Raw genomic sequence first — 27,627 nt, 5'->3', positions numbered from 1 at the left:
CGCAAGAGCGGGAGCAACTCAACTACATGGTGAGCGAGACGCTGTAGTCGCAAGAGCGGGCGGTAAACAGCTGAATGGCGGAAGAGGCACAGTGTAGCAAAAGCGGGCGGAATGGCAACTAAAACGGTAAAGGGGCGCCCCACTACAGCGTGTCTTCAGGTCAAACGGATTGTGGGACAAGGTCCAGAATAGAAGAGTCATCAAAAGGCAAAAAGTTCCGCCGAACCCCGGGAGCCGGCCGCCTATGTCGGGGGCGATCTCAGGCTACACCAGTGCTATAAGACTTGGGGAGGGGGTCGGAGCCAAGCGTCTTCTCCGAGTCCGTGCCATCACACCGCCCCTCGGGGGCCTCCGTCAAGCGGTTTAGGGAGGTACCATATCACATTGTTTTCAAATGCAGTCAGGTCCACAAACGGCCCTCACTTACTTTGAGAATAGTGAAGCTGCAGTACGTGCAAATAAGCTTCAGACAGTGTTACAAGCGCTGCTCAGAACTCTGAACTATGGCACCCAACATCCAGAACTTATGCCATTTGAGAATGGCAGTGACATCGAAGCAACTCAGGGACCAAAACCATGAACATACTTTCACGTATGAAAATCTTACTTGGGGAGGGGGCAGGAGCCAAGCGCCCCCTCCCAGTCCGCGCCACCACACCGTATGTTTTTAAATCTGAAGCCATCGTTCTACAAACTCAACCAACCTTGGATGAAAAAAACTAGAAGAATGTACAAACTGAAAACCAGTTTTGGTCTGCATAGCATCAGCAACAACGCTTGCTATCAGAGTGCATGAGTTTCATGCTCGATCGATTGAGCTAGCCGGATCGGGCAACAAAAAGTATAAAATAGTTATGTAAATAGTTATTTAATAAAATGTTTTACCCTGTTACTTTGCTGGTGTGTTGTATATATTTTTAATATTTGCATAGGGTTTGTCGTTATTTTGGGCGGGGTGGGTGACGGAGCCGAGCTGTCTTGCAGCCCTCATGGTGTGGAGCTCAGTTCATCTCACTATTTTCATATTTCTCATGAAGGGTTGTTCTTAATGTTTCTATTTTAGCGAGGTCAAAAAGAGATCCAATTAGTGGCCTACTGATTTTGCTCGATTACTTTTATTTTTTTACACGATTTTTCACTATCTGCAAAGACTAAACAGAGTATTGCGACTTTGTGCTTGTTTGTAAATAGAGAATGAACCAAAGAGAATCAATTGTAAAACAGTAAATGCTTGGATAACAATCAATCAAATGGAGAGACAATCAGGCACGACGGATTACAACGGGGGTAAAGGCCTGCGTTAACTACCCTTCACTATCTGCAAAGAGAGAGTACTACTAAGAGAAAAGAGGGGAGGGGGGGGGGCAGCGTTCAAAGCACATCAGCGTGCATAAACACGAAAAAGTTTTTACCTATCACGTATTTGACATTTGACAGCTTTTGATGTTTGCTATTAAAAAAACATTGAAATTCACAGAAAAAACCATAGGTTATAGACCATATATAGTTAGGAATTTGCATTTACAAAACCTTGAAAATTCACTGAAAAAACCATTGGTTATAGACCATATATAGTTAGGGATTAGCCTTTTCAAAACCTTATTTTACTCACACAAAACCATTGAAATTTCATATATAGTTAGTTGCACTAACTATATATCGCGCACCCGCAATCCACTGCTGATGATGTCACATATTACATCATTCATGACATGGTTAGTGACATCACTGATGACATCTCAAATGACATCACTGATGACATCTCAAATGACATCACTGATGACATCACTGATGACATCTCAAATGACATCACTGATAAAATCACTGATAACATCTCATTTGACATTACTGATCACATCACTGATGATATCATTCATGTGATAATACCATGAACCTCTTCAGACTCTAATATAACCTTAGATACAATCAGTGTAAACAGACATTCACAGACTGTCACTCATCCATTGAGTTACTCACACACCTAGTCAGTTATGCAAAAAATCAATCACACCTCCATTTTCTCAACTATACAGTTATACACACCTTACTTATTCAAACATATACTAACACATATTTACTCTCTTATACAATCCCTGATACATGTTCACAATGATCCATACAGCCACTCACACATTCACTGGCTCTTATGCACAGTTATTTATATATGTCAACTCTCGCATGTACTGTGTTTTACATATGTACTTACTTTGACATGTAGCACTGAGATATCCATTCACTCACCAATACACTCATGCACAGTCAACCGCCCATACAGCTGTTTCCACATGCACTTTTGAACCCATACATATAGTGAATCAACTACTCACACATCTATGTACAGAGTCACACACCTCCCAGCCACCCATACACACACACTCAGTTTCCCATACAGATACTTGGACAACCAATCAATAACCCATACAGTTACTCATATAGCTACTGATCAACACATGCAGCAGTTTGTAGAACAACAGATATAATGATGCACAAATTAAGACAGTTTAGTCACTAACCCATGCACTCAGTAAGACACATTTAATCATTCTCTCATACAGTCAGTCATGCACCTACTAAATCCTTCTTCCAGACACTTAAACATCCACTCATTCTTCAATATGTAAGACATATTTTAACTTTACAGAAACATACAGTCACTGGATGTTGTCATCAGTGATGTCATCAGTGATGTCATTTGAGATGTCATCAGTGATGTCATCAGTGATGTCATTTGAGATGTCATCAGTGATGTCATCAGTGATGTCACTAACCATGTCATGAATGATGTAATATGTGACATCATCAGCAGTGGATTGCGGGTGCGCGATATATAGTTAGTGCAACTAACTATATATGAAATTTCAATGGTTTTGTGTGAGTAAAATAAGGTTTTGAAAAGGCCAATCCCTAACTATATATGGTCTATAACCAATGGTTTTTTCAGTGAATTTTCAAGGTTTTGTAAATGCAAATTTCTAACTATATATGGTCTATAACCTATGGTTTTTTCTGTGAATATATATATATATATATATATATATATTGATATATAGTGTGTGTATATGTGTGTCTGTGTGTGTACGTGTGTGTATATATGTGTATGTGTGTATATATATATATATCTATCACCTACTGGCGTTTGCCAGTAGGTAATTATAGTTACAACATAGTTTCCATAGGTAAAGCATTTTTTGATTTGCTAATAACTTTGGCGTTGTTTAACGAATCTTTGCAAAATTCTCCCAAAAAAAGTCTATCCATGGCAGCTCCTATCCTGAAAGTTTGGGGGTGATTAGTCAAAGGCGGGGGGGGGGGGGGGCTGAGAAAAAAGGGGGTCCCAAAACTAGTTTTCCCATGTTAATTTCCATAGGAAATTTTGCGACGAGCTACGGCCCGAATTGCTGAATGGAATTACTCCAAATTTGGCAGAAAGTTAGAGATTGGTTCAGAAAGCGACCTTTTTTTTTTTAAATCGTGTAAATCCGTTCAGTAGTTTTTGAGAAATTCATAAAATAAATCAAAAAATCAATTTCCCATAGGAAACTTTGTGCAAGGCTACAGCTGAAACTACTGAACAGGATGACCCCAAATTTGGCACAAAGGTAGCACTTGGGTCAGAATGCAACTTTTTTTTTAATGGTTTAAATCCGTTCAGTAGCTGCTGAGAAATGAGAAAAATAAAAGTTTTGATATCTGGGCGGAGCCTAAGTGCAGTGCACGAGCTTCACTATGATTGTCTGCCAACACTCCAAACCAGGAAGTGTTGGCAGCCATCTTGTCGCTCAGTAGAAGCGAGTCGCTAGAAAACAGAGAAACAAAGGTATAAAACAAGAGAAGGGGGCAGGGTAGAAACACCCTGACCCCATAGGCCTGGTCAGGTGTCCCAGAAGGGCCCCCAGGGCCCAAAAAAAAGTTTTTAAAAGCGCAATTCACGCTGGAGTAGCGGGTTCCCGAGTTTTATTTTAATGAGACCTCAGGGTGGGCTGGTCCTTTGGGGCATTTCTTAAAAAATAATAGCTGGGGCTTCCAGGGGCCCTCTGGGGTCCCCGCAGTCTCGGGGATTCACTCTTTCTGGGAGGGGGGTTGCACGGCTCCCCTCCCGGAGCCCTCCATCTGCTTATAACTTTGGCTTCGTTTGACGATTCTTTACGAAATTTTCCAAAAAGTTTCTCATTTTTTCATCCGCTCCTAGCTTGAAAGTTTAGGGGTGATTGGTCAAGGGGGGGCTGAGAAAAAAGGGGGGTGTCAAAATGTTTTTCTCAATGCATTTTCTATAGGAACTTTAGACAAGGCTACAGGTCAAAGTGCTGAACGGAAATACGCCAAATTTTGCAGGGAGAAAGGTCTTGGTCCAGAAAGTGCGCTTATGTAGAAATGGTGTAAATCCGTTCAGTAGTTTTTGAGATATTAAAGTGAAAAATATATATTTATATCTGGTCAGTGCTTAACTCCAGAGCACGAGCTTGCCTCTGATTAGCTACTAACTCTTCAAAGCAGGAAGGGTCCTCTGATTGGCTGCTAACACTTCAAACCAGGAACTGTTAGCAGCCATCTTGTGCCTCGCATCGAGTGAAAATATAAAAGATAAAAAGATGCTTGTAAGGTTGGAGAAATAAGAATCTTAGTCATGTATTGATTTACATACAAAACATTTTATTAACAGAAAACAACAACAAATAAAACTATGTACAACCGTGATGTGTCATTGCTGATCCATTTGTGATTGACAGCCTGCAAGACAAAAAGAAAGATAAGATGGTGTGTCATGCGTCCAGCAAAGGAAAGAGAGAGAGAGAGAGAGGAAGACAAAGAAAGAGATAGAGTAAGAGAGAGAAAGAATAAGATACAAGGAAGAGAGAAAGAGAAACCGTGTGAGACAGAGGAAGACAGAGAGAGAAAGAGTGAGGAAGAGGAAGAGAGAGAGAGAGAAAGAGAGAGAGAGGGAGAGAGAAAGAGTGAGCTACAAGGAAGAGAGAAACAGTGTGAGTGAGGAAGACCGAGAAAGAGAGAGAGAGATACGAGGAAAAAAGAAAGAGAATCAGTGAGAGAGGAAGAGAGAAAGAGTGAGAGTGGAAAAGAGAGAGAGGAAGAGAGAAGAGTGATAGAAAGAGGGAGACCGAGAGGAAGACAACGAGAGAAACAGTGTGAGAGCGAGTGGAAGAGAGAGAAACAGTGTGAGAGAGGAAGAGAGAGAGATAAAGAGAGAGATAAGAAGAGAGAGAGAGAATGTGAGAGACGGAGAGAAAGAGTGAGCGAGTGGTATAGAGAAAGAAAGAAGGAGAGAGAGAGAGGAAGAGACATAGAAAGTGTGAGAGAGAGAAAGGAAGAGATGGAGAGGGAGTGTTGACACTGGAAAGAATCTTCGCAGCTCACCTTTGTGCCACCAGTGTGTCTCCAACCATGTGCCGGGACATAGTGAACTGTCAAGTTTAGTTATCTTAAAGCTAGTATAGATTTAATTATTGTAGAGTACATACAACTGCACACTCTTAATTCTCTGTTTCAAGGACGAGAGAAAGAGGAAGAGAGAGAGAGTGAGAAAGATAGAAAGACAAAGTGAGAGAGAAAGAGAGAGAGAGAGAGGAGGAGAAAGAGTGAGAGAAAAAGAGAGAAGAGTAAGATACAAGGAAGATAGAAAGAGAGAAACAGTGTGAGAGAGAGGAAGAGAGAGAAAGAGAGAGGAAGAGAGAGAAAGGGGGAGAGAGAGAGAAAGAGAGAGAGGAAGAAAGAGAGGGAGAGAGTGAGAGAAAGAGAGAGAGAGGGAGAGAGTGAGAGAAAGAGAGAGAGTGAGAGAAAAAGTGAGAGAGAGAGAGAATGAGAGGGAGAGGAGAGAAAGAGAGCGAGAGAAAGAGGGAGAGAGAGAGAACGAGGGAGAGAGTAAGAGACAGAAAGAGTGAAAGTGCGAGAGAGAAAGGAATAGAGGGAGAGGGAGTGTTGACACTGTAGAAAATCTTCACAGCTCACCTTTGTGCTACCGGTGTGTCTCCAACCACGTGCAGAGAGATAGTGCAGCCCTCAGGTTTAGTGATCTGAAAGATAGTATAGAATTAGTAATTGCAGAGTACATACAAGTGCACACTCTTAATTCTCTGTTTCTGTAATGCACAATGAGGCTGGTGCACGCCATCCACTCCCACTGCTCGGAGGTGTATGTGCGATCTTGTGCGCCAGACTGCTGCACATTATCCACTCCCACCGCCCAGAGGTGACTGCCTGATGCTTTGGAAAGCAGTCTCTCTGCTCACCTTCTGCCACCGCCGAAGCAAGTTTGTCATGCGGTGAGGATGGCCACGCATCATCGCAGATTTTTCTCGCATTCAGCTTTGGTGGTGTTGGGGAGGAGGGGGGGGGGGTGAACGTCGATTCGTGATTCACAGCCTGTTAGATAAAAAGCAAGATTGTGCGTCATGCGTCCATCAAAGAAGAGAGAGAGAGAAAGAAAGAGGAAGAGGAAGACAGAGAGAAAGAGAGAAACAGTGAGAGTGAGCGAAAGAGACAGAGGAAAAGAAAGAAAGTGAGAAGACAGAGAGAAAGACGAAGAGAGAAACAGAGAGAGAGAGGAACAGAGAGAAAGAGGAACAGAGAAACAGAGGAAGAGAGAGAGAGAGAGAGAGAGAGAGAGAGAGAGAGAGAGAGAGAGACAAACAATGTAAGAGGAAGAGGGAGATAGAAAGAGTGTGAGAGAGAGAAAGGAAGAGATGAGGAGGGACACTGAGTGCCCACACTGTGTACAAAACCATCACAGCTTACTTTTACGCCACCTCTCTGTCTTCAAACACGTGCCGCTACCTAGTGGAACTCTCAAGCTCCCACATCTGAAAGATAGTACAGATTTAGTAATGGCCGAGCAGGGTTGGATTAGGAATCAAAATCGGCCCGGCCACACTAAAACAAAATTACATATTGCCTTTCCTCAAAACACTGCTTCAGCGAAATTTTATTTAAAAAGGGGGTGGGGGAGATACAAAAAAATGCACTGATTCGTTTACACTGGTGACCTAAAAACAAGTGAGACCACTTCTGCTCAGGCCTCCTGCTCTGCTAGGTATGCATAAATTAATGGGCGGCCCTGCAAGAGAAAGAAAGTGACACCTCTGCCTGTTGCTAAACATGAGGTAATGACGCCCATCTGCCTCCAGAAAGGCCATTCAGACACCCACTGGGCTGCTGGCTGTATCCTAACAACAGCAACACCTCCCAAATCTGCCCCCCAGACTGCTCCAAAAAGCAGCCCACAGTTGGAACTCGACACTGGCCCCTCTGGCATTGCACCAGTGCCCGCGTTACCAATCCGATGCTGTGGCAGAGTTTATACGAGTGCGTACGCCTAAATCGCTCTGCCGTCTTTCTGCATTCAGGCTGCTGTACCCCATCCACTCCCGCCGCCTAGAGGTATCTGCCCGACTCTGAGCACCAAGGCCTCACTGCTCACCTTTTCGCGGTCACAGCACCCTCCACATCATGCAGCTCTGTTCTGCAAGGTAATAGGTCTCACATTTGGAACTGAGTCTTGATATCGCCATGGCAGAGGACATACTAGTGCACCTATCATCATCGCAGGTTGCACACCCGTTCAGTGCTTGTGGTGCTACTAACTCAGTGAGAAGTGAGGCCACGCACTCTAAACTCTACAATGGCATAGAGCACGTGTGCCTGGTCTTTTATATTAGTCGGGTCACGTGTCCTGTGACGCCTGTGCTGGATGGGTGTGGTGTAGGTGTATATGAGCCGTTAGGGATTGGCTGTTGCATCAGTGTTGATGGTTTGGCTAGATCACGCAGAATTGGGCTATATTTTGCCGGTTGTGTCGGAAAATTTGGGTTTGTGCTAGTTCACAGATTATAAATCTAAATACAGCGCTCCAGCAAAGTAGTATGTTAAAGCGCTTTATTAGACAAATATTTACTTGGCATCCTGCTGCAACATCAATTCCAAAGCATTCCCCACCTGCTTAACGCTGTCCCTGCCCCTCTTTCCCTAAAGTAGCAATATTGGGCTAGTTTGGGCTAGTTTTTTTGTTTGGCTTTGGGCTATAGAAAGCTTAAAAAATCTGACAACACTGGATGCAGGTGTCTGTGTTGGAGTGCTACCGTCACCCGGGTTGCAAAAGCCAAAGTGTCACTCTGTGAGCCAAGTCAAACAATATGGCCAACATGGAAGGTACAGGGAATTACTGACTCTGTATTCATCCATAGTTCCACACAAGAAATATGGTGGACATGAGACATCTGTGTGGATATTAATGTTTATTGCACATTTGATAGAGTATTGCAGCTGTACCAATACAGGGCCATGGAAAGTTGAAGTTTGTTTTTTGGCACATGGAGGGCAGCTAATTAGAGACAAGCTCGTTGTCGAAGTTAGACTGCGACAACATATGTACTTATACAATCACTGCGACGATCCTCACTCACTTATAAATTCACTATACACTCTGCTTGCAGTACTCTAATGATGCAGTCTCTACGTACGTACATACTTGTACAATGCCCAAGACAAACTTACATAACTAAAGTTATCCCCCACTGTCAAAGGTAAGATGGATGCATACGCTGTCCAGAGCACTAAGTAATGTGGTAGTGGCTAGGCGCAGCATGGTGTACACATAATGAACACACAGACAGATAGTGGACTGGGTATGGGCACATGCGCTCGACTCCTTTTTATTATTATCAGGGTCACATGTCCAGTGACGTCTGTGGTGGACGCGTGTGGGGTGATTGTAAGCCAACCCTCCGGGAATGGTTGGTGCTGGCAACAAGTACAACAGTAATCATTGGATCAGACACAGAAAAATCAATCATAAAGGGTCAATGATTTATGCTGCACTAAGGTACGGGTACCAGATATAAAATCATACAGAAAAAATTCTATCGTAAAGGGTTCATGACTTGTGATACACTGAGGTAGGACAGCAGATGTGAAATTATACACAAAATATTGTATCGGTAAGGGTGCATGAGTTGTGCTGCACTGAGATAGGGGCATCAGAAGCATGTAGCGTCAGCCTAGCCAGCGATGATGCGTGGTACGGGCGAGCCACAGAATCGCAACTCGATGTGAATTGTGAGTCCTGCTATCGCTAGTGTACACCAAAGGCAGTAGTCAGCACAGACATCAAGGAATGTTTTTAGTCACTTCTTCTTGACAAAGTTCGAGTACATAGAGTACAATTCTCTCTAATAAATAAACCATGTTTTAATTTAAATTGTGAGTTCTGCTGACTGCAGTGTAGGTGTATGGAACAAAAGATGAAACATTTATGGAATGAACTGAGGAAATCTTGGTTGTTCTGAGTACAGTTGTAAAGTACAGTATTCTGAAGCTAGAATCTGAACTGGTCCTTCATAATATTATCTACCTTTTCCAGTAGAGAAGAGCTGTGGAAAATAACAAGCTTCCAAACTTGTTTCCCACACACTCATGGGAGTTCATTTTGCTTTTTTCATCTGGAACAATTCAATAGTATGTCCTATCAGTTCTTTTGAATGTATAGGATGTATAGTATAATGTTTGTAAATTTCTTGTTTTCTTGAATTATCCACTTGAAATATGCGTTTCATCTTCTAAAGTCATTTCTTCTCCTTCTACATTTACAATTTTATAGTAAATATGGTTTTGCACCAGATATAATGTAGCCTTTTGGACTTTCGTGACATGTACTAACTCTTGCCATATTTTCCGACTCTTTGTGGGTACACCATTAAAAAGAATGACTACATGTTCAGTATTGTCTCTTTCTATACTAACAGTTTCAACATTTTTCTTGAAATCTAAAGGTAAATACACAACTCTTCCTTTTAAAGATCTTTATAGATCTGTTGAAGGCAGCTTACCTGTTTTAGGCTGCATACGAATTATAGCCTGAAAAGGGTGCACAGATTGTAGAAGGATGGCCTTATATGTATTTAAATCTGTACGTTTAGGAGGTATAGCAACTAATTCTAAGTCATTATGGACAGCTCTAGCTGGCATTTTGTTTTGTTCTAATTTATTGTAACAATATTTACAAATACATTGTACAATAGGGAACTTAAAACGAGCTTCCACAAACAGATAAGCAGGAAATTCTTTCTATTTATCATTGTTATCCTTTTCACTTTTTAAAAACACATCTACATTCCTAGTTTGGATTTATGAGTACGTCGAGAACAAATACAAACATAGTTGGGATTTTCAGCAGAAACTACTTTAAACTTTATTTCTTTTTCAAACTTGACATCAGTATTATCTTCCATCTCTTCAACACGTACAATTTTCTGTACTCTTCTTTGGACCAGCTAAGAAACGTAACTCTATATAATCACAAACTTGCTTTATATAATTTATATTAAAACTCGTTTTCGTGCCGCATAAAGACCTAGACTTATTCAGATGAATCCTCTTGACTTTGAATATAAACTTGCAGGTGTCTATCGATCCAAACATTCGTAGGATCTAATGTCTCGATGTGAAAGCATCTTCAAGCTGAAGCTGTACAATTTTTTGCTAAGTGTCTTCTCCTGTGAAATTTCTTCCCACAGTCTTTCAATTCTGTCTTCTCAAACTTGGTAATATATGACGTGACATAGCGAGAAACAGCAATTGAGTTATCTGCAACATATTGTATGTCCATATTTGCATTCCACATCTTCAAAATCACTGGATTGTAATCATTAATGCACTTCGATACTTCTGTTCTTTTTATATTATAAGTATTTTTGGGTGATTTTCGAGTGATAGTATGCCTCACTGCTGACACAAAACTGTTCACTCTTCTTTGCGATGACTTATGGTGCACTGAGTTAGTAGTACCTTTGACGATCAGCGTGTATATACCCTGCAAAGATGCGTGGCCCTGGAGGGCCACACTTGGAGCAATGTATTTTGTCTATTGAATTCTGCCTCAATAAGGCCATGTGGCGATGACTTATGGTGCACTTAGTTAGTAGTACCTTTGGCACTGAGCGTGTACGTACACTGCGATGATGCAGGTTCCAGGGTGGCCACACTCAGACCAATGACTTTTGTCTATTCAATTCTGCCATAATAAGGCCACGTGGCGATTAGTTATGGTGCACTGAGTTAGTAGTACCTTTGGCACTGAGCTTGTACGTACCCTGCGATGATGCGTGGTGCGGGGGCCGCACTCAGAGCAATGTCTTTTGTCTATTGAATTCTGCCTCAATAAGGCTACGTTGTTGAAAGTGAGCCCATAATTCTATCGATGCCCAGGCTGCTGGCGCAAACCGCCTCTTAGTTCCCATGCTGAATATTTACCAAAATAAAGAGACGGGCGCTGGGAGCAGGAATCAAGAACAGAGTTTATTTCTCATGAGGAGAGCCAGTCATTTCGGACACGAAACACAGTGTCTTTCGGGAGGTGCTCTAACAAGTGAGCTTGAGACTCTTGCTTATATACTTTGCAAAACATTTGATGGTACAATCAGGTCAGTATGTCGCAAAAGGAGGACATCCCTATAATCCTCGTGATGATCCTATTCCACATACATTCACAATGGGGACCCTTGACCTGCTGATAAGAGGGGAGGGCAATCACGCAGCTGAGTGTGTCGTAGGATGTGTGCGCCTGATCATGGCCCAGGGGGTGGGGTGGCTAGGCATACAATAAGGGCAGTAAATGGTATCTCCTGGCTTAGGCGATGGCCTCGGACATGTGTGGTCAGCCGAACTCGGGGGAAGGGGTCATCAAAGGAGTGGTATTCATGCCTGCGTGGACAATCGAGCGTGGAGGGAGGGTTTGTCAATAGAGGGGCATTCAGGGAAGGGAAGGAGGTGCTGGTCAGGCGCGGCCGTGACTTCTCAAGGACAGGGCTTTGCGGAAGAAGAGGGTTTTATGACTTGCTCATATGAGGAGAAGGAGGGGGTCAGGGTGCGTGCAGGGCCAGAGTCGCGCAGAGAGAGAGAGAGAGAGAGAGAGAGAGAAATCTTATGACCTGTACATGAGAGAACAGGGGCAGTCAGATACAACTGGGGGGGGCTATGTCAGCTGAGGCGAAGGATGCTTCTTCGAGAGGGAAATGGGGAAGGCCTGGGTCAAGCAGGAGGGTTACCTTTTCACATCAGGATCGCGCAAAGGGAAAGGGTTTCGTAGTCTATACATGGGAGAGGGGGTGCAAGATACGCGCGGGAGGGAAGCTGGGGATTCCAATGGGTAAAAAGGCCATGGTGCCTAGAATGGCTGCACATATGCATAGGGGTACGGGTTCTTACTGGCAGGGTGATACGGTCAATAATTTACAGTATCCATGGTGCCCACAGGGAGAGGAGTGGGAAAGGAAGGGAAATGAGTGCTGTCTATGTACATCAGTTTCGTCAGATTTTACAACGTGGCGATGACTTATGGTGCACTGAGTTAGTAGTAACTTTGGCACTGAACGTGTACATACCCTGCAATGATGAGTGATCCGGGGGGGGGGGCGCACTCGGAGCAATGTCTTTTGTCTACTGGCACTGAGCGTTTACATACCCTGCGATGATGCGTGGTCTGGGGGTGTTGCACTCGGACCAATGTCTTTTGTCTATTGATTTCTGGCTTAATAAGGCCACGTGGCGATGACTTATGGTTTACTGAGTTAGTAGTAACTTTGGCACTGAACGTGTACATACCCTGCAATGATGAGTGATCGGGGGGGGGCGCACTCGGAGCAATGTCTTTTGTCTATGGAATTCTGCCTCAATAAGGCCACGTGGCGATGATTTATGATGCACTGAGTTAGTAGTAGTACCTTTTGGTGCTCAGCGTGTAAGTATCCTGTGATGATGCATGGTCCGGGTGGCCGCACTCGGACCAATGTCTTTTGAATTCTGCCTTAATAAGGCCATAAGGCCATTTGGTGATTACTTGTGGTGCACTGAGTTAGTGGCACCTGAAGCACTCAGCTTGTGCGCACCCTGCGATGATGCGTAGTCCGAGAGGGCCGCACTGGGAACAATATATCTTGCGTACTGGACTACATCATCTTTGATCGCTACTCCATCTGAATTGTGATGCCTACTGTTCGCAGTGTAGATCGAAGGCAGTAGTCTGTACAGACATAAGTCTGCAGTGCTGTGCCGCTGGGTTCGCAGGGAGCCTGTGTCGAGGAGACTCGTGGTCATGGCGGCAGCCACGTGGCAGGGTGAGGCCCGGCACTCTAGCAGACTTGTTGGTCTTCACAGTTCACAAGTGAACCATGTCCAGAGCCCCAGCTTATTTATTCATACTCCTACGCTGGAGTGGCGTACGTTGGACCAGCCCACTGCGCTTCCGCTACCAGGGGAGGACAACACAGGTACATGTCCAAGATCTTCTCCACTGCCTGAGGTAACATGGTTGCGTCTATTGTGCACAACTCTACAAGCACCAGCAGTATATGTACACATGGAGAGGTTTATAATCTGTATAGTGAAGTCTGTCCAGCACATCACTTCTACACTTAGTATTGTGTGCATTATTATTATTATTGATGGATGAGTTGCGTCCTTTACACATATTTGTTTGCCATATCTGCCAACATTGAAGTATTATGTGACTGAGGGACCATGCCGTTTTTGGAAGGTCCGCTGTCTTGTTCGTCGCTGCCTCGGTGGTCATAGGGAGGGGGGTGGTCCGGGGGGGACGTCATGAGGGTGGTGGCAGTGAGTGTTGTGGCCTTCATGGGTGTTTAAGCTGCTTGATCAGTAACTTCATGACATATGTTGCGCTTCAGATGTGATTCTGGGCTGCGATCCCTTTCACATTGTAGGTAGTCGTCCTGGTTTACACCAGTAAATGCAGATGTTAGATTCCTACTGCAAACGTGGCTTATTTCCTGTTTTTTGATCGCATCCCAGATTTGGCTCCTCGTTGAAAATATCGGTAACTGGTGATTTTGTGTTAATTTTTGCATGGGGACATCTACTACGTATATTATTAGCTTTAGTTATTGTTCTCATTTGTGTCAAAAGTTATTGCTGGAAAACTGGGGATATTGGCTGTTTTCACTAGGTTGACAATGAAGTGATAATTTAAAATCACTGAAACAACTATAAGTTTAAAGAAGAAAATAATTACAAATTAGCATTTAAAAAACCTTTGTAATTCACTGAAAAAACCATAGGTTTCAGGGACGTTATAGTTACAAATTAGCATTTAAAAAACCTCCCCGGCTTATCTAGTTCTGACTTTCCTTATGTGTTTCCCATTCGAGCCCTGGATAGCTGCCCTCCACAGCTACTGAACCTGAAGGCATTATTCTTGGTGACCATTTTAAGGGCCAGGAGAGTCAGGGAGCTTCAAGCTTTGTTACACTGCCATACACCAACTTCTACCTGGACAAACTAGTTCTTCTGACTCATGACTCCTTTCCGCTCATTTTTAAAAAACTCTATCCACAACAAGGAAGGAACGCAGAACGCTGCTTACCGAGGGAGGATTGCCACCTGCTTTGTTTGGGCAAAGTCGCGCCGCTGGTGGGAGCTTTCCGCAATCGCTCCCAGCGTGCGTGCACTAGACTCCGGGGCTATCTGTTGGCTGCAGGCTTCACCGGGGGACTGCGAGGACCAGCAGCCCCTATTTCCAACAGCTGGTGCCTCTTCCCCCGGAGGCCACGCCCCCATTGGCCGCCTATTTACCTTTCGCGACACCCGCTTCGCGGGTGCCGCTCATTTTTAAAAAACTCTATCCACAACAAGGAAGGAACGCAGAACGCTGCTTACCGAGGGAGGATTGCCACCTGCTTTGTTTGGGCAAAGTCGCGCCGCTGGTGGGAGCTTTCCGCAATCGGCGGACAGGCTGCACGCTCCCAGCGTGCGTGCACTAGACTCCGGGGCTATCTGTTGGCTGCAGGCTTCACCGGGGGACTGCGAGGACCAGCAGCCCCTATTTCGAACAGCTGGTGCCTCTTCCCCCGGAGGCCACGCCCCCATTGGCCGCCTATTTACCTTTCGCGACACCCGCTTCGCGGGTGCCGCTCATTTTTAAAAAACTCTATCCACAACAAGGAAGGAACGCAGAACGCTGCTTACCGAGGGAGGATTGCCACCTGCTTTGTTTGGGCAAAGTCGCGCCGCTGGTGGGAGCTTTCCGCAATCGGCGGACAGGCTGCACGCTCCCAGCGTGCGTGCACTAGACTCCGGGGCTATCTGTTGGCTGCAGGCTTCACCGGGGGACTATGAGGACCAGCAGCCCCTATTTCGAACAGCTGGTGCCTGTTCCCCCGGAGGCCACGCCCCCATTGGCCGCCTATTTACCTTTCGCGACACCCGCTTCGCGGGTGCCGCTCATTTTTAAAAAACTCTATCCACAACAAGGAAGGAACGCAGAACGCTGCTTACCGAGGGAGGATTGCCACCTGCTTTGTTTGGGCAAAGTCGCGCCGCTGGTGGGAGCTTTCCGCAATCGGCGGACAGGCTGCACGCTCCCAGCGTGCGTGCACTAGACTCCGGGGCTATCTGTTGGCTGCAGGCTTCACCGGGGGACTGCGAGGACCAGCAGCCCCTATTTCCAACAGCTGGTGCCTCTTCCCCCGGAGGCCACGCCCCCATTGGCCGCCTATTTACCTTTCGCGACACCCGCTTCGCGGGTGCCGCTCATTTTTAAAAAACTCTATCCACAACAAGGAAGGAACGCAGAACGCTGCTTACCGAGGGAGGATTGCCACCTGCTTTGTTTGGGCAAAGTCGCGCCGCTGGTGGGAGCTTTCCGCAATCGGCGGACAGGCTGCACGCTCCCAGCGTGCGTGCACTAGACTCCGGGGCTATCTGTTGGCTGCAGGCTTCACCGGGGGACTGCGAGGACCAGCAGCCCCTATTTCCAACAGCTGGTGCCTCTTCCCCCGGAGGCCACGCCCCCATTGGCCGCCTATTTACCTTTCGCGACACCCGCTTCGCGGGTGCCGCTCATTTTTAAAAAACTCTATCCACAACAAGGAAGGAACGCAGAACACTGCTTACCGAGGGAGGATTGCCACCTGCTTTGTTTGGGCAAAGTCGCGCCGCTGGTGGGAGCTTTCCGCAATCGGCGGACAGACTGCACGCTCCCAGCGTGCGTGCACTAGACTCCGGGGCTATCTGTTGGCTGCAGGCTTCACCGGGGGACTGCGAGGACCAGCAGCCCCTATTTCCAACAGCTGGTGCCTCTTCCCCCGGAGGCCACGCCCCCTAATTGTCTCACTATAAACTGACCAACCCCAAACGCAACGCGGGACGCGCGCGGGCGAAGCCCGGGCCAAGGGCGGGCCCGTTTAAGCCCGTTCAAGACCGGGCAGGACTGGACTGGGCCACCCTATTTACAGTTTGTGCTACAATTATCCTGCCCCTGTCATTTCACATTAACCATTTGGTTCTGGCTTAAGAAAACACGTTGTTCCTTACTATTGCAATAATCCTTACGATACAATGTCCCCGAGAACCACTAGGAACACTGTTAAAAAGCAGGCTCAATCTGCTGGTGAGGTCATTGGCCCAATTGACCAATTTATAACTAAAGCCAACGATGCCATTGAGCAGGGCATTATTCTTCTGGACCGGAGGATCTCACAGGACTTCATGATAGCCAGACGCTCCTCGATGGGCCTACTGGCCACTGCAAAAACCCCCTTACGTCCTGTTGATTTACCTCCACCAGCGACAGTGTATGCAGAGACGCACACTGTTCCCCGCACAGTGGACCTTTCTGCATCCTTAAATTTGTCTGATTCCCATCTGTCCCTGGAAAAATCTCCTGCTATTTTTGCTACCCAACAACAAGATAACTCCCCCTCTTCCACAATGGCTAGGGGTATCCGAGAAGGAGCAATTCCTAAAAAACTAAAGAAGAAGACAACCACTAAGTCCCCTCATTCCACCATCCCTCCTGCTACAACCATCCCTGCAACTCCTCTTTCCTCCAATTTCCCTCCGCAAAACCTTAATCCTTCACCCCACCACCATTCTCCTTCACTGTCAAATGTTCAGATAGTGGATTCCATCTCTGCTAATTTGAACATCAGCTCTACCAGCTCAAGCAGCCATTACAGCGGAGGAGATATGGTAAATGGTAATCTTACAACCAACACGTGTAGCAACGACAGCCTATTGCTCACCAGAATCGGTGATTTATTTAAATCTCACTTGGAACCCATAGAAAAGGCCCTACATATGGTTGTCTCAACTTACCCAACTGTCCCTTGCACTATCTCAAAGTGCAGGAAACAAGAAGGACTCCAATTTGGCGAAAGGCAGGTCTACTACTTCTAATACTCCGAACGCCAAAGCGCTAAAACCTGGAACCTCTGTGCAGAATCCCAATTCCAACAAACAAAAAGTCCCTGAGAAGCCTATTAAAAACCATTCCCTAGCATCTACAACCAAGCCGCAACCGCCTCCTAAATCCTCCAACCCTTTACCACCCCACCCTGTAACCAATCCTAAACCAACAGCACCTTCCCTACCAAACCCTCCTTCCTCCTTACCTACCCCTGCAGCCCCCACTCCGGCTCCTGCCCAATCCAATAACGCTACTGGATTCAATACCATTCCCAACAATCGTAAGAGAAGGATCCCTCCTATCCATCTCCCACCTGAGGCCTCTCCGTACGTAGTAATAATGACTGGGGTTCCGGAACTCCCCCCAAACCAAGACGAACCGGTTTGGTCTTTAAAAAATAAAGTAATATTCTGGCTGTCCAACAATAGACCGCTTCCAATCTTTATGGACAACAGAGTTACTACAGTGCGTAGAGTGCCTTGGTTAGGCAATCTACCAAAAAACACACAGGGCGACTGTATTATAGTAAATTTTGAAGACCCAAATACAGTCGAGCATATTTGCTCTTGGGGTGATCAAATCTCTACTGAAGGGATAGCTACTCATAATCTGTCGCATTTCTACCCCCCTAGTACACGACGTAACGCAGGTCCTCCGTGGTCCTGGACCAGGGTAGGAAACTGGGGCGGAGTCAGAGGCCGAGATCAATGGTCGGGGTATGGCTTTAATAATCCATCATCAGGCCACTTTGGCAACTGGAGAGGTCCACCACTATCCAATCGATATGATTGCTTGGATATGGTGGACTGACTACCTTCTCTACTCACAATAGACAGCAGCTACAACAGCGTCTTTCCCAACCCAAATGACCCCTGCAACAGCATCCGGACGACTGACTCCTTTTTGCCACCCTTGAGTGGTATTGAGCTCGATTCTTCCCCCTCCCAGCACACCCTGACCCAACAGCAGTCATCTTTACCCCAACAGGTCAGATGTCACACCACGTTAGTTACCCCCGTAGATCTGCTTCCAAATCTGCAAACCACTATCTCTCAACTTAGCGAGCCCAAACCCAATTCTTCTTTTCCTGTTATAACCACTCAGCCCCCGTCCCAACTCCCACACGTCTCCGCTGAACCTCAGCCTCCAAACCCTACTTTTTCATCAACCCAGGACCTTCCAATTCTATTCTGGAACATAGCTGGCTTAAGATCGAAAATCCATCTTCAGTCCTGGGTGGAAGTAACTAATAAATTTAAGCTAATCTGCCTAGAAGAAACTTGGGCAATTGACCCTATTCATATCCAGGGTTTTAAAACATTTCATCTTCCTTCCTTACCGTCCACACATGGTAGACCTAAGGGCGGCTTAGCCATCTATGTTTCAAATTTAATTCCTTTTACGATCATGGAAGTTCCGCTGGTCTCGCCAATTTTTCAAATCCTTAAAATAGTTCCAGATAACTACTCATGTTATTATCTCATCAATATGTATAATAACTCTTCATCTAGCGACTGTGTAAAATCCCTATCGGAAATTACTCTGTATTTACAAGACCAAAAAGCTATGAACCAAGAGTTAAACTGTCATATTGTGTGGGGCGGGGACTTCAACGTATATTTGTGTAATAACCATAGCAAAGGTATCTGTGGGCTCTTAGATGAGCATGATGTCCCACTGGCCCACTTCACCCACAGTACAGCGGGCCATGCTCTAAATTCTTGTATTTCAGTACTAGAACTTGAATTCGCGAACACCTTAGTGTGTCCTGCTGTAGAGTTTAAGACGACCTTCCATGGGAGAGGAGCTTCCACAATCATTGATTTTATTTTATGCTCCCAATCCCTAAGCCACCGATTGAAGCAATTTACAACTGGCACCGATCCCTCAAGCGACCACTACCCAAACAGCATAACCATAGTATTAAATACTCCATCCTCAGCCTGCCCAAGAACAAGTCACTTAGTGCAGCACTCTCTGGAGATGAGTAAAATTAATGGTTATGCTGTCAAGTGGTCGACGATCAACTCGACTGCGACCACCAGTAAGATCATTCAAAAAACCCTTCCTTTAATCCACCACTGCTTGGAGGCGTCATCATCCCCCCAGTTGATCCTCTCCAGCTTTGTCAAGATACTTGAAGTCATCAGACAAGAGCTTACTCGTCCACATAGGTCTTATGACAACGATAAGGACTCTAGAGGGTGGTTTGACTCCCGTTGCCGTAAAGCGCAGCGTGCACTGAAAAGTGCTCTACACAATCAGACTAGGGATCAGCCCCTAATCGCCTCCCTAAGGAAAGACTATAAGATGGCACAGCAATCCCGTAAACGGGAATTAAAAAATAACCTCTGGGCCCAACTACACCAGAGCACCCTGACCAAAGACTCCACCCTGTTTTGGAAAACAGTTAAGGCCCCTTTTCTAGCTGACGAAACTGCGATACAGCATCTAGATGTGGCAGTATCTGCCGATAAATGGGTAGCACATTACTCGCAGATTTTCGGGGACAACCCCCTGACAACCGTGGTTCCCAGTCCAGATGCTGAAGCTCCCGCTAGCAATAACATCTTCCCTATCAACCTCCACTTCGATCTAGTGGAGGTAATCACAGCACTGACTGCCTCAAAGACCGGCAAGGCACCCGGCCCAGACGGGGTGCCCCTAGACATATTTGTGAGCAACATAGATCTTTGGTCTCCAATCGTCACACAGGTCATGTCTGCAGTTACCCAGATTGGCCTTATTGACTCTTGGTCTACCTCTGTGCTCCTGCCCATTTTCAAAAAGGGAGATCGGGATAACCCAGCCTGTTACAGGCCCATCTCCCTTTTGGATTCCCTAGGCAAGGTTGCCGGCAGACTTATCCTGGAGCGACTAAGGGACTGGGCCACAGAGAATAAGATCCTAACTGATTTACAGTTCGGGTTTCAAGAGGGCCTGGGCACAGTGGAACAGGCCCTAAATCTGACCTTACTTATAGGTAAATATGTTGGGGCCAAAGGCGGTAAACTTCATCTAGTTTATGTGGATTTGAGTTCCGCATTTGATTGCGTAATTCATCTCAAGTTATGGGCGATCCTGAAAAATCTGGGTATAGATCCTGCACTGCTGAATTTTCTCCGAGAGTTATACTCAGACGCAAAAGCTTGTGTGAGATACGGTACCAAAGGGGAGCTTACTGAATCCTTTAACATCAAAAAAGGCGTAAGGCAGGGATGCGTCCTTGCTCCATTCCTATTTAACATCTACACAAATGGACTTGAGCAAGCGATGCTAGTTGACAGTAAAGATCTCCCCTGCATAAACTCCCGCCCCATCCCTGCATTACTGTATGCAGATGATTCAGTCATCCTAGCAAGGACACCCAATCAACTTCAGACCCAACTAGAAAAATACTGTGACTTTATGTCTTCTCTTGGTCTCAAAGTCAATAAGTCCAAGACTTTCGTCATGAACATTGGGAAGAGTGCCCAAAAATGTAAATCTCTCTTTATTCAGAAGACCAGATTAGAAACTGCCAATACCTACCCCTATTTAGGTATTCTTATTGATAATCATCTGTCCTGGAAACCTGCCATATCCAGTAAAAAACTGCAGTTTCAACGTACAACATCAGCACTGACTTCGTTCTCTAGAAAACTGGGTAAGCCCGCTCCTACTGTGCTCCTGAAGATCTACCAAGCTAAATGCATGAGTGTGGCCACATATGGGGCTGGAGTCTGGGGCTATGTGTCTGCAGACGAGCTACAAACCATAGAAAATTATTTCTTGAAATACATATTAGCCCTCCCCCGTAGTGCTCCGACTTACGGTGCCCATGTGGAACTCGGTTGGGAGTATCTGACTGACATCATTAGATACCAGCCGATTCTACTATGGCACCGTATATGGACTCAGGAGCAATGTCATCTAACTAGGTCATTAATATCTGACTGTCTCACCTTGTCCCACTGGAAAAAGATTCCCTGGTTGTTATATGTTTCAAAATTTTTGACAGATTTGAACCACCCTGCATATTTCACCGACCCTGAATCTCTAGTGGGCATTTCTAGAAAATCAATGAAAAAGCTATGTGCTGACCACCTAAGCGATCTTCGTCTGTGCTCTGAACTAGTTAAAAAGTCAAATGTTCATTTAACGATGGTCCAAAGTTCTTATGGCATTCAACCCTATTTGTCTTTTTTTCTGTCAAACCATGAGAGATACGTTTTAACCAGATTTCGGTTTGATGTATTTTATCGTCTTGTCTCATTGCCTGTGCCTTTAGACTGGTCACGGGAATTAGCAAATTGCCCCTGTGACGGTCTTACTCGCCAGTCAACTATGCATGTAACCTTCTTCTGCGGTTTTTATAAATTCCCGCGGAAACGATGGCTGGTTCCATTGCACTTAGGATTGAAAAGATGTAGACCGGCTCTTCTGGCACTTCAATACTTAGACACCCCGTACGTTGCCAAAACTGTTGCCTGCTTCCTCAAAGCCTCTTTGAAAATTCACTCCCAGCTGTTGGCAACTGTCCCCTAAGATTCTATTGATTACTGTGCTACTACCTCGTATAAAGAGAGTTATTGATTACTTGTAAATTATCTGCCTTCCTTAGCAGCAATTGAGCAAACTGAATTTATACTGACTATTGGGCTATTATATTTGTATATAGAGTGTTAGTGTTTACCTGTAAAATGCCTTCCTTAGAAGTCAATGAGCACATTGAATTTTTATAATGTTTTAACGTTTTTAAAATGTACTGTTTATGATTGTAAATTCAATCGAAATAAAGTTATCTTTTGACTTTGACTCCTTTCCACCTTGATCAAAGCAACACACTACCTTTGATTTTCACCCTGCCTCAATCTTCTAAAGAAGTAGAAAGACTCCATCATTTAGACCAAAAAAGAGCCCTCCCTATTTTTACAGTGATTGCACCAAAGAACACAGAGTGAATGATCAGCACATCGTTTGGTTCACTGGAGCGAAGAAATGGCAAGGTGGTGCAGAAATGGACAATCTTTTATCGGAAATTTGTAAAAACTGGGTCAATATCAATCCGCCGACCCACGCAGAGTGGTTGACGTCACTTTACACAACATCTAAAGTCGATTTGGCAAGGGCTTGTAGTCCCCGTACTTTGAGATTCTGGAGCTATTTACTTGTGTGGAGATAAAGCTGTCAGATAACCCGGGTTTTTTTTTTTTCCCGGGTCCGATGATTAGGCCTAATACTCCAAGTCCAACGGGAGGCTCCGCATGCCACAAAAATATTGGACCAATAGCGGTAATAGGCTTGAATGGAGCAAGATCGTGCAGAGGTTTCCTCTCGCTAAGACATCTGGTTTGCCCCTCTGGGAGACATGGAGCTATTTTCTAGTTTCCTACCTGTATAGGGACATATGTCTTGGCGGTCGGATAATTCTTGGAATGATGAAGTGGCTAATGAGGACAAAGGGAAAAGAAAAATGAAAAGGGAAAAAAAGAAAAAAAAGGGAAAAAAAAGATAAAGGGAAAAAAGAAGAAAAAAAGAATAAAAGGGAAAGAAAAAAAAATCTTTTAACGGAATGTACATTACATCAAAATCTGCTACGCACTAGCTTAGAAGCAGTCCCCTGATGGTTTGGAGCCCTATTCAACCAGAGCCTAAGCCGCTATTACTGTGGTAGTATGCAGGGTACCTGTCCTGGACTTCTGGCACGTAGACTTCACTCCAATACGTTCATGAAGCACTACTATTTGGACGGTCAGATCTGTCAAGACCAGCATTTTGCCCATTCAGTCTTCCAGTACTTCTGGGTTTGAGACTGTTAGGAAACCTACCTCCAGGGAGGTATTGCTTGGGTATCTATTCTAATATGAGAAATCTGCTGTTAGATGTCTCTACCAGAAGATCAAGTTACTTACTTCAATAATGCCTTTTCTGGTAGTGATTCTATCGCAGATTTCTCACCAACCCTCTCATCCTCCCTGCTCTTCAATGTCATCTCTTCACTCCAAAGCCTATCAGAATTCTGCACACTGGCCACTCATCAATCAGTCGTGGCTCTGCATTTTGGTTCAGAAATAGTCAGGAAAGAAACTGTGCTGGGTTTGCGACTATATAAGCACCCCACATGTCGCTTCCGATGCAGACAACATTGGAATAGAGCCACCTGATACCACCTGTCGTGTGCAGAGATGCTGCTCAAGATTTTACAGATCCAATCTGATGCCTGGGAATATACTGAAGGTAAGCAACTTGTTCTTCAGGTAGATTAGCCAGTGTCTTATGTCAAAGACCTAAACTACTAATATTGCTTTTCAACAGTTTGCAAATGTGTTAATGAATCTCTAATACAAAGGAGATTTTACCTTACTACTGCCACAAACCCACCCAACGTGATACTGTTTGCTAATGAATGCGAATGCAACTCGAGATGTGGAAAATTCTTCATTCCTAGAAATAAAAACCTTGCTGGGGAGGTAGACGCTTTGTTTTTGCAACTAATAAGCTGTCGAACAATCGGCCACCCTATTTGAGAGCTCTGCCCACCCTTATATCTTTCAGGAAAGAGCTAAATACTTAGCTCTTCAATAAGTAGGCTCTATCCTGCTCAGGAGTAGCCAGTGCCAAGACACCCCAGGGTATATATGCGCTTAACAGAATTTTGGTAACATAACATATATGTAACCTTTTTGGACCACACAGTGAATAAGGGCTGTACTCAAAAGGCATTGTCTCAAGAGTGGATCTTCTATTGGAATGATGGAAAGTGCATTGTGCTAGTTAATTACAGACAGTTCAACAGCTTTAGAAGCAATGTTACAGTTAAGTGTAAAGTATTATGTAGCAGGAGTTTATTTTTGAAAAACAAAAATCTAATAGCCCCTCCAAGGGCACCCACTGTTCATGATGGCCATGCTTTTGCTGATGGTCCTAAACATGGAAAAAAAGTATGTCAGAACTTTCACCCTAACTAGTCTGAGGTTCCTAGACCAATGGCCTGGTGTCTGGGCCCGTAGGTCTAAGGTGTTTTTCAGTGAAGCCAGTGTGGGTGCTGCTGACATAAACATGACAGTTCGCCCAACTCTAAATAGAGCAGGCGAACCAACAATTTGGCAGACAGGTTACTCTGCCACATTTGAGGTGGAGTAGTGTTTTCCAAGCTCTAACTACCCCCAGAATTATGTTAAGGACAAACGGTTGCCTCTTCCTATGGTGCCAACAGATTCCTCTCTCAATGAGCCAAATGACCTTAAAAGGATTTTCCAGAGTCCAAATAGCGCAGCTGAGCGAACACTGCACACCTAGGTGCCAGAAGATGCCTATTGTTTTACATGTACAGAACAAATGATTTCTGTAAATCAGCCATATCATTCGGTCTTGCTAAACAGGCTGTCTATTTCAAGTCCATTACCAGCACACTCAATAGAAGTGTATCAAAGTCCAAAGCCCTTTGCAGGGGTATCTGCAAATTGATGCATGGCAGCGACCTAAAAAAAAAAACATTCCTTAAAAAAGCACTACTGCCTGTAATGGGCTGTACAGAGGGACGCAACGGTGTGGCAGACAGTTCTTTGAAATTTATTTTCATAAGGTGAGACTCTTTCTACTTATCCACCAGTGATTGTTTGCTCATGACTACATGTATATATAAATATGTATATACATCCTTGTAAACCTGATTTATTAATATGAATCTATGGAAGATTAAATACTAAAGAAGAGAACAGTTGCTTCCCTGTAACTATAGTTCTCCAGCAGTGTTGTCTTTCAGAGCTTCACATGCAACCCACCCTCCTCCTTGTCAAATGCTCGCTTATTTAGTCCAGGTCTTCACGCGTGCTTTGAAACCTGAGGTATAATGGCCCATGAGAGAGTGGTGTAGGCTCGGTTCTCACTACACTGGTTAATGTTGACGTCTTCTCGAAGGAGGTAAAATAAATTACACTTTTGTTTTGATTCTACTGTGGGGTTTGCAACCCAACAAATGGGCTGATTAAAGCATATGTATCTGTTAAAGATACCAATGTGGAGAACTGTGGTTACAGGTAAGTAACATTTGCCCTACACAATGATGTAATTATTTAATGCTTGGTTAAATATTTCACATGACTTATAACCATCAGTCATCCTTGAGATGGTTCTAGTTGTGCTTTGTGCAGTTGACTTTAAAAGCTAATGTGTGTTAAATGTATGTAGGGGTGCTCTTGAGGAGAGTCCAATGACAGTGCAAGAGACCTAAGCAGGAATGGTGCATTCCATCACAATATTGGGTAGTTAACCCCTTAAGTGCGGGGAACGTTCAGCGGACGTCGCGTGCACTACCTCGCTAGTGCTGCGCACGTCCGCTGAACGTTCCTATCTCATTCGCTCAATGGAACGTTCCGCACTAGCGCGGAATTTGCGGCGCAGGCAACGGGTTAACCTATTTCGGCTTTTGCTGAATTTCTTCTTTTGCACAAAATAACTACAATAACTAACTTAACTTGTGTATCTGTTTTCTACAGGCTGACCAACATTCCAGAAATATACACGGAGCCTCCGAGAATGACTCAGATGAGGAGTCTGGTTCCACAGATGCAGATATGGTCCCTGTAGATGTTGACTTGAATTTAGTAACTAACTTGCTGGAATCTTACAGCTCCCAAGCTGGCTTGGCGGGACCTGCTTCCAATCTCCTGCAGAGTATGGGGGTGCACCTACCTGATAATACAGACCACGGAAGTGCCAGGAGCTCTGCAGTAGAGTGAACCTGGAACATGGAAGAACCACCATGGAAACTATAGTCATTGTGCAGAAGGAACTTCAATGTCACATGCTGTTTCAACCATGGGACTATCTAGAAGAAGCTCGCAAATGAACTGATTTCCAATAACATTAAACATTTATTTCAAATAAATGTAATACAAACAAGGCTACATCGTTTTCTGAGGGCAACGTATGTAAATGTATTGAATAGATAACGGAAACATGTGGATCGTCTGTATAAATGGCAGGTTATGTATGTAAAAATTAACTGCATCTGGTATTAGCAAGGTGGTGCGATGGATACATTTTTAGTTTTTTTAATTGAAAGCATGTGCCAAAAAAGGTAAAGACCAGGGCATATAATCTTAATAGAACAGTGTGGGTGTCTTCCAGCAGTCAGGTGTATTTAGAAACAAACCTTTTTAGTTTTAGTGCAAATTACAGGAAACCATGATATTTATTGGCTCAAAATATATTGATGTTTTTTTAATTACCTTATCCTCAAGATATAGTTTAAACACACATGGCCATCATGACCTAAAATAAACGGATACAGAATGCAACAAAAAAGCATTGGCACAGTATTAGTTCAACAGCCCGGGCACTGAAGTGCTCTTCTTTTTAGGCAGATGTGTGCTTGTGATTTGGAAAAAACAAACCTTCATAGCACAAGAGAGCCAATGAATAAAGTGGGTTAAGCCAGTGTCCCATGTTGTATGATGTGATGGGCAGAAGCCAAATGTTAATGAAATTTGATTAGGCCAATAAATGATGAGAGTTGATCCAAATTTGGAAAATAAAAACTGCATTGACGTACTCATTTATTTAATAAGAATCCGTTTAGTAAATGGCAAGTGAAACGGATTTTGTAGATTAAATTTTAAATGTTGGACTGACTTCAGGACTGTGTTGCAATAAATATATGGGCATGGGCGAGATTTCCAAGGTCTGCCAAGAGATGGTGGTAGATTGTTGGAGGTTGTGCACCCATTGGTACTATATAAACATTAAACCGAGTAGGTAATAGGATAAAGCGTTAGGGGGCCACATGTGGAAGACAAGTGAGGTGAGAGAAAAGGTTGAACATGTGTATTTGTGGCTAGTAAACCTGTAGATAGGAGACGGACCAGTAAAGAACTGTACCACTGAACCCCATATATTATTTCAGGTACTTTTTTCAAGGAGAAGAGTGATTAACCATTTCAAATGCTGGGGGTAATGTCAAGAGAATGATAAATATTTTTATGTTAAGGTAGAGCTAATCTTGTGACGTGCCGGGGGAGGGGGCGAGGGGGGGGGGTCATATGTGCCTTAAGCCTTGCATGGTTTAGTTCCAGGAGGTGAAAGAAGGGTTTGAGTGATTTCCCTGAAGAATGACCAAGGGGTTCATTACACATGCAGCGCCTTTTCCTTCATTGGGCGGGCGCACCTTCAAAAATGTGGGCCTGGTGCAATTAAGGAAAATGCGCAATTTGGGGAAAGTGCTGCCCCCAGGGCAGCCGCACACTTGTGCTGCTCCCAGGGCAGCGCATTCATGTGAAATACATAGCGGCTGCTTTAAAGCTGCTCCGTGTTTCATTGTGCAGGCGGCAAACCGCCTGCACTTTTTAAGGGGACTAGAGATTCCCTTGCAGAAGGGCGCAGTCAGTGACTGCACCCGCCTGCAAGAGAATGTCAGGGGATGCATAGGACCCCCTGCA

General features: G+C 44.7%; 1 protein-coding gene across 2 annotated transcripts in view; it reads left to right on the top strand.

Annotated features, from left to right (window-relative positions):
* The window catches only part of ECD (ecdysoneless cell cycle regulator), a 351,511-nt gene extending 324,724 nt beyond the window's left edge, over window positions 1-26,787 (top strand). For both annotated transcript variants that reach the window (XM_086922289.1, XM_086922290.1), the window contains exon 14: window positions 25,687-26,787. In XM_086922289.1, coding sequence (XP_086778415.1) covers window positions 25,687-25,929 — 243 coding nt within the window. In that variant the 3' untranslated portion in view covers window positions 25,930-26,787. The remainder of the gene's footprint in view (window positions 1-25,686) is intronic.
* The last annotated feature ends 840 nt before the right edge of the window (window positions 26,788-27,627 follow it).

Source organism: Lissotriton vulgaris, chromosome 5, assembly GCF_964263255.1.
Source record: "Lissotriton vulgaris chromosome 5, aLisVul1.2, whole genome shotgun sequence".
NCBI classification, from domain to species: Eukaryota; Metazoa; Chordata; class Amphibia; order Caudata; family Salamandridae; genus Lissotriton; species Lissotriton vulgaris.
Note: the sequence above shows the minus strand (reverse complement) of the source record. Positions and strands in the feature narration are given on the sequence as shown.